Source organism: Ranitomeya variabilis, chromosome 4 (genome assembly GCF_051348905.1).
Source record: "Ranitomeya variabilis isolate aRanVar5 chromosome 4, aRanVar5.hap1, whole genome shotgun sequence".
NCBI lineage: Eukaryota > Metazoa > Chordata > Amphibia > Anura > Dendrobatidae > Ranitomeya > Ranitomeya variabilis.
In genome coordinates, this window is record NC_135235.1 from 198,500,890 (window position 1) to 198,516,873 (window position 15,984).

Below are 15,984 nucleotides of genomic sequence, written 5' to 3' on the forward strand. Positions count from 1 at the left end.
TGCAAATGTAGCCTTTTTTTCCGCGAAAAATTTTTTCCGCGAAAAAAATCGCATCGCGGAAAAAAAAGCAACATGTTCATTAAAATGCGGAATTGCGGGGATTCCGCACACCTAGGAGTGCATTGATCTGCTTACTTCCCGCACGGGGCTGTTCACACCATGCGGGAAGTAAGCAGATTATGTGCGGTTGGTACCCAGGGTGGAGGAGAGGAGACTCTCCTCCACGCACTGGGCACCATATAATTGGTCAAAAAAAAAGAATTAAAAAAGTCATATACTCGCCTTCGATGGCCTCCGGAGTCTTCCTGCCTCTCCGCTGCATGCTGCCGCTTCGGTTTCTATAGCTGGTGTGCGGTGAAGGACCTGCGATGACGTCGCGGTCTTGTGATTGGTCGAGACCGGTCATGTGACCGCGACGTCATGGAAGGTCCTGAACACACACAGCATCTATAGGAACGGACGCCTGCAGGTGAGTATAAACATTTTTTTTTTATTTTTTTTAAACATTCTATCTTTTACTGTAGATGCTGCATAAGCAGCATCTATAGTAAAAAGATGGTCACACTTGTCAAACACTGTTTGACAAGTGTGACCAACCTGTCAGTCAGTTTTCCAAGCGATGCTACAGATCGCTTGGAAAACTTTAGCATTCTGCAAGCTAATTACGCTTGCAGAATGCTAAAAAAACGCAAAAAAAAAAAAATGCGGATTTCTTGCAGAAAATTTCCGTTTTTCTTCAGGAAATTTCTGCAAGTAATCCGGACGTGTGCACATACCCTCAGATTCAGGTGTTTGTGAGCATTTGCTTATCAGGTAGACTATCTCTTTGCTGTGTAATCTCTTCAGTGCTTATGTAGGCTGCACATTCTGGCTGGCAGGAGCTGTAGACGCTGGTTATGTGACCCATGATGACTTCGTCACATGACCTTCTACACCTCTATGTTGCTTCTTGCTTATGATAGATAGGTCAATGTCATAGAGGAGGTAGAAGTACACGCCCACGGTGAACAATATAGCACTTGGAATTGGCTTTAGTTAACTCATTAGGTGCCAAATACTTGATTGCTAATACCTCGAGGCAAAAAATAATAGTCTGCTTTGCAGCTGCTGTTACTTAAGTGTCCAGCTGAGCATGACACACTTGGTGAAAGGTCCTCTACTACCCTAAGATCCCCACCATAAAAGACCTGGACTACAATGATTTGAAAAGACACTTTAATAGCTTAGTACAGCGTATATCTTGGTCAGTGTCCTGTTTTAATTTTACATTAAATGGATTGTCTCTGAGTTACAACATATGCAAAAGGACAGGCCGTACATGTCTAACCGGGTGCAGGTTCCCGATCTATCTTCAGAGCAGAGGGCCCCCCCCCAAACCTGGCAGACATATTAAAGACACTCTTGTCAGCACACAATAACTGTTCAAACAAAGCACAAGCGCTCAGTGCATCATGGCATGGGCCAACATTGAAGTGCACATCTATCTCCACCTCCACCCTCTTCTTTGACAGCTTTAGCTTCATAGAGCCAGAGAAGGCTGGAGATAGATGGAAACCAAGCAGGTGGGAAGGTGCAGTTAAAGGGGTATTCCAAGATCCTATCCCAATTTGTAGTAGGTGTAATATTAGAAATGTCAATAGTTCTTCTGATTCACCATGTCGCTTACCCCATGTGCAGGGCATTGCTGTGTTTAGATTTCCATGGTTGCGACCACTAACAGCTGTCACTGAGTGGTCATAACCATGGAAACCTAAGCTACTGCAATGCCGTGCACATGGGGCAAGCAACGTAGCACATCAGAAGAACTATACTACATTTCTATTTGGAGGTATTTCCTAATATTACACCTACCACATATTGGACCATGACTACCTCTTTAAATGGTTGGCCTCGCCATGATGAACCAAGCGCCTGTACTTTGACAGCACAGAATGACTGTTTAAACTGAGTCCCTTTTAAACAAAGCGACTACTGGCTAAAAGTAAACCATGTCCATGTTTGACACCCATAAATGAGGATTTACACACCGTACACTCACATGTTCCCCAGTGTGACCGCCTGTATATGACTTGCATACTCCCGATCATTCGCTGGATACACAGGTGGATTGTGAGCAGCCAAACCCATCTCGCATCACCCCAAGTATACATATCTCTTCCATGTGGTCAATCCACCTGCTAATCCGGCCCCCTGATTAGCAGCAGGAGTGGCACAGAACCCAGTTTCTGTATCTCTGTTCACATTTCACCATTGTTCTTCCCGCACTTTCGGTTTTCGCGCCAACTGAGGGTTGAATTGGGAGTTATATCGTCTCTTTCTGTCATCCATCTCCTGCTCTGGAGCGGACTGCTCCTTTTTACCAGCCATCAGAGCGGCAGCGCGCACCCTCTCTGCAGCCTCTCTCTTCAGCCGCTCCTGTCGCAGCTGCTCGATTGACGGCTTGGACGCCCTACACGGAGGAAGACGGGACGTTAGACATCTGAGTGATACTAGCAGGTACCCCCGATGAGTCCTTAGTTTGGTTACCGATAGATGGAAGGGGGCGTCTTATCCAGAACACCCTTTATTTCCTACATTTGTCTCTTTATTTTTTTTCTGCCAGGCATTTAGTCATATTTGTTCCAAGCTGAATACATCCACAAGAAACATATTCCCAGGGTTGGAGTACAGGGTGGGCACGTGGCCCGGGGGTCTCCACCAAATACTCTCCCTGTACAGAATGGTTCTCTTTTCTTTTTGTTACTCTTAAGAGAGGGACCTTCCTTGCCAAAAGGTTTCTAGCAACTTTTATTTTGAAGGAGTTGTCCACTACTCTGACAACCCCTTCTCAATCCCTATGTTTCCACCCAGTAAAATAATCACCTCTACTCCCCTTCGATGAGGGCGATATTCCAGCCGTGTCAGCACTGGCTCTCCCGGGGCTCACGTGACATTGTCACTGGATCTCTGCGGCAAGTCAGTGCTGGCTTCACTCTTCTCTCAGACTAAATCAAAGTATCTGGAGAGAGCAGCCACAAATCCCACTTCCTCCAGGTCTCCATTACATCCATAGGAGGAGACTGAAGCCAGTGCTGATTGGCAGCAGTGATTGCGTGACGTAATGTCACGCGATCCCTGGGAACAGTACTGACACCGCTGGAACAGCACTAAGGTAAATGTGAACACCCCCTTTTAGGAAATTGTATACATAATTTTCTAGCTATACCCTTGGCAGTGGATTAAAGAAGAGCAGTGGGTTAACCCCTTAGGCATATACAACAGGAAAAGCTGTTTACATTCTGACTTCTCAGCCCTCACCAGTGCGAGATATGAAACCAGTAACTAAGGAGTAGGATTGGAACTTCTCTGCTGTGCAGATCTAAGCTGGATAGTTCTAGTCACTACTTATTCTATACACATGCATTATGGAAGGACAATAAAGGGGAACATGACTTCATCGCTAACCTGACAGGAGCAAGTAACTCCTTGACGTGTAAAGGAAGTGGACACACGTACAAGGTGCGCTATGGCTCCTCACTCACCCCTTCTCATTTCCTTTCTCCTTTGCTTTCTTATGCTCCTTGTGCCTCTTTTTCTCGCCGGTTTTCTTACGAAGGTATTTCTCCATTTCATTCATCGGGTCCAGAATCCCCTTCAGCTTTTCATCCTTTGCCGTTTCCTCTTTTTCCTTGGGCCGGGCAGGAACCTCCTGGTACCAGGGACGAGACGTCTGGGCTTCAGCTGCACTTTGTCCCAAATAGGTCAGAATCCCCAAAGCTTTTTCTTGACGTTCCTATGACAATCGATAGTGACCATGGTGGGATTTCCTGTCCATGATGAGCGTAGTGTAATGGAGCAGAATAACTTACCTTCTCTCTGCGCTTCTCCTCCTCGTACTCCTTGTTTCCGCGGGTGGTTCCCTTTCCCTCGTCCACATCTTGAAAGAAATTGATGTGGCCGGACTCCTCGCTCAGCTCCACCACTGCTGACCCCTCGGTGGATGACGCCTCTGGTAAGGACAGGCGGGATTTTTTACGCAGAAAATCAGTACGAGCCTAAAATGGGAAATGGAGACAAATTATGGGACAGTGCGACTCTTCCACTTTCTACATCATCACCTATGTTATTATTACCGCCATGGCTTACAATCAGGCCTAATATTTCGGAAAGCGGGAATCCAGCTTCATTCCATGCAGGTTTCTGAGCACGGAGCAGCAGTGGTGGTGCACCGGAAGCCGCCATCCCATTACCCCTGACCCTGGGTTCATCTGTGGTCAAGGACCGATGCCAATGTGGGCACTGAGATACTGAACCCACAGCAGTGGGAGAAACTGGCGTAAAGGGTTAATCCCATAATTAGGCATTGTGGGATAGAGGGTGCACATACAAGCATTAACATTTTCAGCTTTTCTTGACATTAAAACCTTTGATTACATCTCGTTGCCTTGGACACCGACCACTGCTGCTAGACACAAAGTTTTTTATCCCCACAGGGAAAACGAGACATTATAGAGAACCCACGGGTATCAGTAAGTGGCCGGGATCCTACAGGACAGGATGGGTATTACATGTATGACTGTGGGGGACCTCCATCCATCCACTAGAGCAGGGGTCCCAATAGAGTAGGTCCCGCAGCCAGGTCAGTGAGCCCTGAGAACCGCCAGCATGGAGCACAACCACTATGCTGCTTACAGGGCCCTCCCCGACTGCTCTGGGGCAGGACTAGTATTAGTTAATGAGGAGCTAAATAAAAAAAGCTCCGCTATGGACAATTAGGAGAACTAGATAATCCCAGTCAGCCTGCCTCTTGCGCACCTCCTGCTCTGCTAGCTCCGCCCTCTTCCTGCGCTGTCGCTCCTCCTCCGCGGCCTGGGCTTCATCCCTCCGCACCCGCGCAACGTTGTCCTTATTGCGCACGTGCCAGCTCTTTTTCGGCAGAATATTCATCCTGAAGTCACGTGGCTGCCGATCTGTAGGCCCCGCCCCTGTCCTCCTTCCTCACACAGTGACGGACGCTTTCTTCCCGGTGTCTCCGTAGTCTCACGCTTCTCTCTGTTCTGCTGCTGCAGTAAATCCGGTTCTTGTTTACATGGTCGTCGCGTACTTAGCAGCGCGATATAGCAACGATTGGCTAAGCAGCAACTACGTCATAATAACGCGCCTCTTTATCATTGGCTGATTAAAAAAGTCACGTGGAGGCAGTGTGTCACGTGGGTTGAAATAGCGTTTTCCTGTGTCGGCCATATTTGTTTTCGGAATTAATGGCGGAAGTCCTGGGATAAATGCAATTCTCAGCGTGGTACACAAAGCATGAACTGGGCGTAACGATGAAATGCCGACTGGGAAATATGGAGGATGCTGGGAAGCAGTGCAGGGCGGATCTGACTCTTAGCAAAGGTACAGTTCAATTGCACAGCGCCGTGCTGTGGCCGTAACTTGTACTGCAACCTATGTAAAGTTGCACAGCGCCGTGCTGTGGCCGTAACTTGTACTGCTATGTAAAGTTGCACAGCGCCGTGCTGTGGCTGTGACCTGTACTGCAAGCCGTGTAAAATTGCATAGCGCCGTGCTGTGGCTGGGACCAGTACTGCAAGCTGTGTAGAACTGCACAGGGCCGTGCTGTGGCCGTGATCGGTACTGCAAGCCGCGTAGAACTGCGCAGCGCCATGCCGTGGCCGTGACCTGTACTGCAGGCCGTGTAGAATTGCACAGCGCCATGCTGTGGCTGTGACCGGTACTGCAAGCCATGTAAAACTGCACAGCGCCGTGCTGTGCCCTTGACCGGTACTGCAAACTTTGTAGAATTGTACAGTGCCATGCTGTGGCCGTGACCGGTACTGCAAGCCGTGTAGAATTGCACAGCGCCACGCTGAGGCCGTGTCCGGTACTGCAAGCCGTGTAAAACTGCACAGCACCATGCTGTGGCTGTGCCCGGAACTGCAAGCCGTGTAGAATTGTGCAGCGCCATGCTGTGGCCGTGACCAGTACTGCAAGCCATGTAAAACTGCACAGCGCCGTGCTGTGCCCGTGACCGGTACTGCAAACTTTGTAGAATTTCACAGTGCCGTGCTGTGGACGTGATCTGTACTGCTAGCCGTTTAGAATTGCACAGCGCCATGCTGTGGCCATCACAGGTGCTGAAAGCCGTGTAGAATTGCACAGCGCCGTGCTCTGGACGTGATCTGTACTGCAAGCCGTTTAGAATTGCCCAGCGCCATGCTGTGGCCGTGACCGGTACTGCAAGCCATGTAGAATTGCACAGTGCTGTGGCCGTGGCAGGTACTGCAAGCTGTGTCCCATTCACTTCTAGGGTATAGAATTTGCACCATTCAGTTATTGGGAGTTTTGCCCTTTGGAGTCGAAGCAATATCAGAAATTGCAAGACACTTAGTATGCAGACACTCGCACGATGCTGAGGTTGGTTTCTTATTCATCCAATTTTATCTGAATTTGTTTTTTTTATTCAACTTTTTTTAATTTATTTTTTTTACACGTTTAACAGCAAAAATCACACTAATAAAATACAATGACAATGCAGCAAGGGGGCCTAATTTGAATACACTAAAGAGCAACTAGAAAAATTGTAAAACTGGCACAAAAATGGGCATCAAGGTGGGCACTGCCCCCTGCATTTTTGTAGCTTCTTTCATTGAATTTTGTGATTTTTTTTTTATGTTAAACCTTAAAAAAAAAAAAAAAAAAAAAAAAGACCTAAGAATCCGACTTCAGCATCGTAACCCTCGCCCTCCTTCACAAATACCCCAGGAAAAATACTGCCTTATGCAGATCCCTGAATACATGCAGTCCCTGAATGGGGAGAGAACGGAGATATAGATAACCAATGCCCTCTGCACACACCTTGACTATCCTAGAGTCCGTCTTGGTTCTGTTATGAGTCCATTTTTAGAATGGAAGCAAAAGCGCAGGATAATTTTCCTATTAATGGTGGATGTCAGTGCTCTGTTACTAGGAAGAAAACGTGACGTGATCACAAAGATGTTCATAGACTGATGGCAAACGTCAGAGATATGCACAGAAATATAAATACACGTCTCTTCCTGCCACATTATATACTACATATAGAGGGCGTTACACCAGGGGGAGCAGCTATTCGTCACACTTTGCAGCCATCTGCTTAACATCACAAAACCACCACATCCCAGATGTAAACCATCAGAAGTTGGCATCTTGGTTCCCCATATGCAGTTCATTTTTAATAAACAAACTGAGCTGTACTCACCCTTCCCCGGTCCAGCACTGAGTCTCTGCTATTGCTCACGGTGTTAGGGTAAGTGCACACGTAGATGGAACCTCTGCAGATTTTTCTGCACCTGTTTTGGTAAATCCGCAGGTAAACCGCACTGCGGATTACCTGCGGAATTACCGCGTATTTTGTGCGGTTTTACACCTGCGGATTCCTATTATCGAGCAGGTGTAAACCGCTGCGGAAGCCGCACAAAGAATTGACATGCTGCGGCATAAACAACGCTATGTTTCCGCATTTTTTTCCGCAGCATGTGCACTGCGGATTTTGTTTTCCATAGGTTTACATTCTACCGTAAACGCATGGAAAGCTGCTGCGAATCCGCAGTGGCCAATCCGCTGCGGATCCACAGCAAAATCCGCAGCGTGTGCACATGCCCTTAGAGCTGCAATGAGTGAGCTCAAAGGTTCGGCCAAAGTTGACAGCACAAGTTGCTCAGAGCCCCTGAGCTCACCGATTGTCTGCAGCGCTGTCTACATAGCAGCAGAGCTTTGGACAGTAACAGAACCTAGGACTGTTAAGTGACTACACATCTTTCCTGTATGGTCAGCTTACCTGGTGCCTTCTATTCGCCTCCCTTCTGTGGCTTCCATGGACGCACTGGCTTTTTTGGATTCCCATGCTCCTCAGTGAGCTCTTTTTTTGCAGAATGTACTAAACTGTTGATTTGGCCACTCCTGATATTTCTGCTCTCTCTCTGATGGAGTTCTTATTTTTTTTCAGCCTCTTGATGATTTGATTCTTTTCCATTAAGAACTCCTTTGACCGCATGTTGTGGGTTCACAGCAGCAGCTTCCAAATGCTACTGCCACACCTGGAATCAGCATCATACCTTTTGCCTGCAGGAATAATGAAGGAGTAGCCCATGCAGCCCACTGAAGAGATTTTGAGATCCAATTACCTTTGGTCCCTTGAAAAATAGGTGTCTACATATAAAAAGATTTAAGTCCTAAACCCTTACTCCAATTAGGATGTGAAAACCCTCAAATTAAAGCTAAGTCTGCACTTTAAACCCATAATGATTACATAACTGTACCTTGTATGTGTCTTAGTAAACAGCTAATATGCCAAACCTTGTCTCTGACCAAATATTTCTGACCCGTACTGTATATAGTCACTTTTCAGCCCTGAGGTGGTGGTTTGCTTAAAGTTTCTGATTAGTGAAGAGTGAATGTGCTCTGATAACGTGATATCTGAGCATGCTCAGGTGCTAACAGAGTGTCTTCGGCCTGCTTAAATAATATGTCCGAGTCCACGCGGCTGCATGTCTCAGGGCTGTTCGACCGCTGCAACCCATGCAGTGATTACCTAACAAACAGACAATCCCTGCATGTGTTGCGGCTGTTGATCATATTTTTCAAGCATGCCGAAGACCCTCTGTTAGCACCCGAGCATGCTCAGATAACACCTTATCCCAGCATGTTCGCTCATCACTACTCCTGATGCATTCATTGTTAATGTAGATAAGCCGCTTCATTCTCCCACAAAAACACAAATATTTGTCTGAGCTGAGCTTTCATGGGCATAAGGAAGTCAGGCGAGATAACTGTTGGCCAAGCCCTGGGAACCACCACTTACCTGATGCCATTCGCGGCTCTTCTCTTAATTAACCAGCCTGGCGTAATGAACATGTGACATCACGCTAAGAAAGAGAAGAGCCGCGGATGGCATCAGGTACAAGGTAGTTTTCCGTGGTCGATGGACCGGGTCCCGCGATCCTCTTCGCACCAACCTTAGTTTTAAGATTTCTTTGCTTCGTTTAATAAACTTTACGAATCCTTTAATTTTTTTTATTTATTTAAAATTTTTTACAAAAATGAGTGATGAATGTATGAATCAATCGAAATCACATCCAATACACTTTTCTGTCACATGAAAATGTAGCAGTAGAAAGGATTATGTCATTCTCAATATTAAGTAAAGATTCAGATGTCTTCTCACAAATAATAACGTTGGGGGCCACATACTGAGCCCCCTCACAGAGTGAACCCTGGATTGGTTCAGAGATTTCCATGTCTATGGGGCTGACACTTCCCAGTCCTGCACATTACTGCCTCATTCATGTCCATGAAAGTGTCACCTATTTAGGAAATTAGAACAACACAGACCCCCTTTCAAGGCTAGATATTTGGGAGTGTATCGGCTTAGACCCTAGTATCACATATAGAAGATTACTATTTACAACGGCACTGGAGAATAGATAATTCAGTTGTCATTGTGATTGGCGATTGTTACTTAATGTACAAGAATCAAGGTTGGCTCCTCAGGGGCGGGACTATCACAGCCTCTTACATTCTTATTCGCTGTGAGTGCATTGTGGTTATTCTGATATCAAACATATAGCTTCCAGTTTCTGTTCTATATATGAAGGCTTGCAGGAAAATAACATCCATTTCTAATTGTCGAAACTTGTAAAATGTCCTCACTGAAGATCCTAAATGGCTGTTTACTGGTACGCCTGATTCAGAAATATCGTTCTGCTTCTTTCCTAGAAGAAAAAAAAAAAAAAGGACAGACAATAATTATATTATTTTTGTAAAAGTGCGGAAAGTGTATTATGTGGACTGTCTTGCACCTTTAGACAGAATTATTTTTATTGTTCACGTTCTTCGTAAATGCAAAGTTAAGCAACTTTCTAAATAGTCCTTCATTATTTTTTTTTCTGCCGTTTTGCTGCTTTAAGTCCTTTATCTAGCAGAAATCTTCAGCTGTCTGCTCCCCCTCCCCCGCTCTCAGTGTAAAGCAATGTTCAGTGTCTGAAAAATTGGCTGTTTTTCATTAAAAAACCTCAGGATTTCTCATCCATATTTGTGTGTGATATTTAATGGAGCTTTCTAAAACTTTTCGTAATGAATAGTCAGTAAGAAATGGAGATCACTTAGATGCTATCAGGGTAGAAGCTGAGCTTTTCACTGACCCATTGATTTACAATGTTGAGATTGATCCATGTCTCTGTTTTTGGGGGGCACATTCTGTCAGTAAAGAAACAGATGTGTGCCCAGCTCCACAGTCTATAATTGGGATATAATGGAGATATGTTCTATCCATGAAAAACAGGAAAAAATAGATACCTGAATGAGGTAAAAGATAGCAGGATGGAGGGTATAGTATACAGATATGCCATGGATGGGGAGAAGAGTTCTCATCAAAGGGGCAGAAAACATGCTATAGACAAGGAGGACAGGCTATTACTTCAGTTCTGGAGCCGTGCTAATACATGAAAGCACAGCAGTATCCAGGATACACACAGAGCTCACATCCAGCCTGTATTACTGAGAGAGACACTCCCGCAAGTAAAAAATCTGAAACTTGGATCAGGCGGCAAACTGCATATCAGGGAGTGAAATGACAGAAGGAAGGAGTAAAGATTGCAGCTTCAAGTCTCATGAGGGAACTAACAGAAACAGTATAAAGTGAAAAATAAAAGTATTTTAAAATACGAAAAAAAAGACAAGTTCACATCACCCCCCCTTTTGCTCTATTAAAAGTAAAACAATAGAAAAATTCACATATTTGGTATCGCTGCATTCAGAAATGTCCAAACTATCAAAATATAAAGTAAATTAATCAGATCGGTAAACGGGGTAACGAGAACAAAAATCAAAAAGCCAAAATTTCATTTTTTGGCCACCGCAACAGTGCAAAAAAATACAATAAGAGATGATCAAAAGATCGTATCTACCCCAAAATGTTATCAGTAAAAATGTCAGCTCAGTTCAGAATATAAGAGCCCTCACCCAGCCTCAGAAAATCAAAAATGAAAACGCTATGGGTTTCGAAAAATGACGACACAAGCAAATACATTTTTTTTTTTTTCAAAATTTCCAAATTTATTTTCACTACTTAAATAACAAAAAAACTATACATGTTTGGTATAGGCGTTCTCATACTGACCTGGAGAATTATATTACCAGGTCATTTTTATCGTACTATGAATATTATAAATAAAAGCCCAAAAAACAATTGTGGAATTGCGCTTTTTATTTTAAACGCAATTGGATTTTTTCCCCGTTTTCCAGTACACCATATGGTAAAATCAATGGCGTTATTCAAAAGTACAAGTTGTCCTGTAAAAAAACAAGCCTTGATACAGCTATGGGGATGGAAAAATAAAATAGTTATGGCTCCGGTGAAGAATGGGAGGAAAAAAAATTGGAAAATTGCCATGCCATGAAGGGGTTCATTTTTTATTTTAAATATAACATGCTCATATCAGGGCCAAGCTACACATTCCACTGCCAGGGGTTTATTTATGTTTTTATTTAGGTTTTTTTGCTTCATTTTTTTTAATAATATGTCTTCCAAAAGGTCAGAAATAGTGATGAGCGAATATACTCGTTACTCAAGAGTTCTCGAGCACGCTCGGGGGTCCTCCGAATATTTTTTAGTGCTCGGAGATTTCGTTTTTCTTGCCGCAGCTGAATGATTTAAATCTGATAGCCAACATAAGTACATGTGGGGGTTGCCTGGTTGCTAGGGAATCCCCACATGTACTTATGCTGGCTAACAGATGTAAATCATTCAGCTGCGGCAATAAAAGCTAAATTTCCGAGCACTAAAAAATACTCGGAGGACCCCCGAGCATGCTCGAGAAATCTCGAGTAACGAGTATATTCGCTCATCACTAGTCAGAAAAGATTTTGTGAGAATAAATTATTTTTAACAATATACTACAAACAGCGCCAACAAATGGACAAATATCACTTATAGCAGGGGTGGTGTATCTCCGGCCACATATGTCATTTCTTCCAACCCCAGTCAGATTTCCAGGGGTCGCAGTGATTGGGCTGCCGGAATCGTTTGGCCGCCCCTTTAATTCCTCCCTATACTGTGAGCACAAAATGTTCACTATTACTTCCTTTGTGGGCAGAGTTAGCAGACTCTGCAGTCCTGTTCTGATGATGAAAACAGCAGTTGCAGTGTCTTGTTCATAATGCATACAACAGCCTGTGTATCCCATGTAATATTTATACAGCAGCCTATGTATCCCATGTGGTGTATAGACTGAAAACTGTGTATCCTCTTTGATGTATATACATCAGTCTCAGTGTCTCCTATGTGACGCTTATACAACAGTCCCAGTGTCTCCTATGTGTTGTACACAGCAGTCTCTGTGTATCCTGTATGATGTATATACAGAAGTTCCAGTGTATCCTATGTGATGTATATACTGCTGCAGTCCCAGTGTATCCTATGTGATGTACACATCAGTCTCGTTGTATCCTATGGGATGAATATACAACAGCCTCAGTATATCTTATGTGATGTATATACAACTGTCTCAGTGTATCCTATGTGATGTTTATACAGCAGTCTCAGTGTATCCTATACAGCAGTCTCAGTGTATCTTACACAGAAGTCTGTCTATCCTATGTGTCTACTATGTTTTGTATACAGCAGTCTCAGTGTATTCTATATGATGCAAATATACCAGTCCCAGTGTCTTATATGTGATGTATATACAGTTGTCTCGGTGTATTCTATGTAATGTAGATACAGTAGTCTCAGTGTATCCTTTTGTGATGTATATATAGCAGTCTCTATATACATATGTTTTATCTCTCATCTCACCATTTGCAGTTGTTCTTTGAGCCTGTTCACTAACTTCCCATATGAACTTCCGAGTGCCATGAGGTAGAACAAGACAATGCTGTAAGGCAGAAAACATGGATTCTGTTAGGTAGATGTTACACCAGAAACATCTGATATCGTCTTGAATGTCAAATATTTTTTATCTCACCACGAAAGGAAGAACAATGGTATCACAAACGCCTGCGAGCCAATAAACTGGAAGAACTCCTTTGCCACTTCCGGCAGTGTTTGCACTGATGCCGAGATTGTGTCCCAGATGTGCACCTGGTTTCTAAAGGGACCACAGACTTTTGATGGAGTCATACTAGAAAAAGAAAAGGTAACAATGTCGGCATTTTACATAATGGATGAAGGCTACTATGAATATCGCTTGCCAAAAAATACTTGGTGAGAAGTGGCCGACCTGGAAGGATTTCCCTGATTATGTAGATATAAATACAATAAATCTTTTATTATAATATTTACATTTTACTGTTATGGTTAATAACTCATAAGTCTGATGTAGAGATTGTCAAGAATTAGAAGAAAGAGTCTTCTTTTATTTCTAGAGATAGCACCACTCTTGTCTATTGTCATGCCTCCCAACCATCCTGGATCCAGTGGGACACTCCCTGGTTTGTGGCGCCGTCCTAAGAAGTAGGTAGCATGTCTCACTTTCAACTATTTATATACAGCTGAATATGACGGTGGAACAGAGAGTCGTCAGCTCGCATCTTCATGATCAACATGTGCAGTCTAAGCTCGGTGCAAGGGAAGCAATGATGTCACTGCAACGACACAGAACAGGTCGGACATCTGTGTCTCTCATCATGGGAATAGAGCTGGTTAAGGTGTTTTTGTTTTGTTTTTTATGTTCCAGTAAAGTGGATGGCCACCATGCTGGAGGAGGAGAGGCCAACAGGGGCATTATAATATGGGGATGGGAGGGGAAACTGTGGGCATTGTACTCTGTGGGTGACACTGGGGCATCATACTTTGTGGGGGCACTGTGGAGGTGTCATACTGTGTGGGGGCACTGTGGAGGTATATTGTGTGGGGGCACTGTGGAGGTGTCATACTGTGTGGGGGGGGGGGCACTGTGGAGGTGTCATTGTATGGGGGCACTGTGGAGGTGTCTGTGTCTGGGCACTGTGGAGGTATCATACTGTGTGGGAGGCACTGTGGAGGTATCATTGTGTGGGGGATCTGTGGAGGTATCATACTGTGTGGGAGACACTGTGGAGGTGTCATTGTGTGGGGCACAGTGGAGGTATCATACTGTGTGGGAGGCACAGTGGAGGTGTCATACTGGGTGGGGGCACTGCGGAGGTGTAATATTGTGTGGGGGCACTGTGGAGGTATCATACTGGATGGGGGCACTGTGGAGGTATCATACTGTGTGGGAGGCGTTGTGGAGGTGTCATACTGGGTGGGGGCACTGATGGAGATCTCATAATTAAAAAAAAATTGCTATACTGGACCCCTCCTGACTTTCAATGCCAGTAGGTATGCATTGTGGATGATACTGCAGTTCAGCTATTTTGAAGTGAATGGGGATCTGTATCAGACACAACATGTGGACAATAGCGGTGATGTCTCTGGGAGAAAATAAAAGTTTGACAAAAGTTATTAAACATCCCCTTCAGGCCACATTTTTTACCGCTTTACCCACTCTCCCTTTAAACCTATATGGTCATTTTGTCACTCCAATATTTGCTCTCCTAATTATCCTCCGGTCACTTTACCTCTCCCCTGTTCTTATTTGGGAAACAAAATAAACGACAGAAAAATATTTTGATCACAGACCATTAAAGATGACATTTTGCCCTTTGGTAACATCTAGGGAGTGAATTTTGTGTGATGGTTTGGATCTTTGCAATACGCCTGTGATAACGGTGTCAGAGTACAGAACTATAAATGTTATCATAGGGACACAGAAAAAGCGGAATTTCAGGATCGGGTCCTGTAACTTCAAAGACGTAAGTGTTTATTTTTCTTATACTTACCCAAACATGCTATATAAGACTGGCACCCAAGAAATGGCAAGACCAAGGAGGAGCAGCAGCAGGAAAAAGAAGTTTGCACTGGACGCCCGAAATGTGCGATCGGCCGGTTTGCAGTTGCTGAATAGCGTTAACTGTAAAGACATACGGTATATTGTGGGTATCACTAGTGGTTCCTGGCCTCCTTTTTATTGCCTCCTTCCACTAATAGAATATTTCTCTTACCTTTTTCATATAGAATATGATGAAATATTTTATTGTGTTGAGCAGAGGAAGGAAAGGGCAGAAGAAGGTCCCGATCCAGCAAACCGTCTGCCCATAGATAATGTCCAGCACAAACTGTGGGACCACAAATTCCTGCTGGCCCCATAACTGGACAGGCTTACACGAGCAGCAGTCAACAATCATCCTGAAACAACAGCAGGTGAGAAGACAATGTATTTTGGTCAACATTTTTCCTGCCAACATTCTGTGTTTTTGCTGCAGAAGAATCTACTGCAAATACTCAACATGTGCACGTAGCCTTATGGAGTCGTAACTGCTCTCAAAATATGATTTCAGTCAACCTTTGATGGTTCTTTTACTTTTCCGAGAACAAAACATTTAGTTCCTATTCTTTAGGACAATCTAGCTGACTTTCAAAAAAGTGACTTCAGAATAACAGCACGAACCGTATTCCTAAAAATGGTCTCCCAACAACCAAACACTATTTTTCAGTACATTCTCATTTTTCGTCCCCACAAATTGTCCAGAAGCAGATTTCCCATTGCAGAGAAATTTGCAAACCCTGCCAGATGTCTGGGTGGTCTCTTTTTCCAGAAGCTTTATACATTTTCCAGGAGAGTTGGCAAATAAAGTATTTTTTTAGGATAGACCATCGATATTTGAAAGCTGAAGGAGTGAATGGGATTGTGTTGCAGTACCAGGCACAGCCCCCCTTAAGGACAAACCACTGCACCATCGCTAAGAATCCAGATAGGTATATGGTGCTGCATCAATCCTTTAGCTTTGGTCGAATCACTGCTCAATGAGATAAAATCTCAAATCCAAAATATAGAAAAGTGTCGAGGTTTGGAGATGTCCAACACGTGCCACCATGTGTTGTCCAGCGGAAATAAATTCCAAGCAACTCAAGTTTGGAATGTATTTCCCCTGGACAATAAAATG

At 44.2% G+C, this 15,984-nt stretch overlaps 2 protein-coding genes across 2 annotated transcripts in view; both read right to left on the reverse strand.

Moving 5' to 3' along the window:
- Positions 1 to 1,199: 1,199 nt before the first annotated feature.
- On the reverse strand, positions 1,200 to 5,101 carry LENG1 (leukocyte receptor cluster member 1). Its single transcript, XM_077259607.1, has 4 exons — positions 4,795 to 5,101; positions 3,849 to 4,034; positions 3,522 to 3,772; positions 1,200 to 2,449 (listed from the first exon to the last, which is right to left on the reverse strand). The coding sequence occupies exons 1-4, from the start codon at positions 4,924 to 4,926 to the stop codon at positions 2,245 to 2,247; spliced, it is 774 nt and encodes a 257-aa protein (XP_077115722.1). The 5' UTR covers positions 4,927 to 5,101; the 3' UTR covers positions 1,200 to 2,244.
- Positions 5,102 to 9,043: 3,942 nt separating this feature from the next.
- TMC4 (transmembrane channel like 4) overlaps positions 9,044 to 15,984 on the reverse strand; it is a 34,328-nt gene continuing 27,387 nt past the window's right edge. Inside the window, exons 12-16 of the mRNA XM_077259608.1 lie at positions 15,043 to 15,226; positions 14,821 to 14,951; positions 12,984 to 13,139; positions 12,815 to 12,893; positions 9,044 to 9,731 (exon numbers count right to left, since the gene is read on the reverse strand). Of these exons, the coding sequence (XP_077115723.1) occupies positions 9,690 to 9,731; positions 12,815 to 12,893; positions 12,984 to 13,139; positions 14,821 to 14,951; positions 15,043 to 15,226 (592 nt within the window). The 3' untranslated portion in view covers positions 9,044 to 9,689. The remainder of the gene's footprint in view (positions 9,732 to 12,814; positions 12,894 to 12,983; positions 13,140 to 14,820; positions 14,952 to 15,042; positions 15,227 to 15,984) is intronic.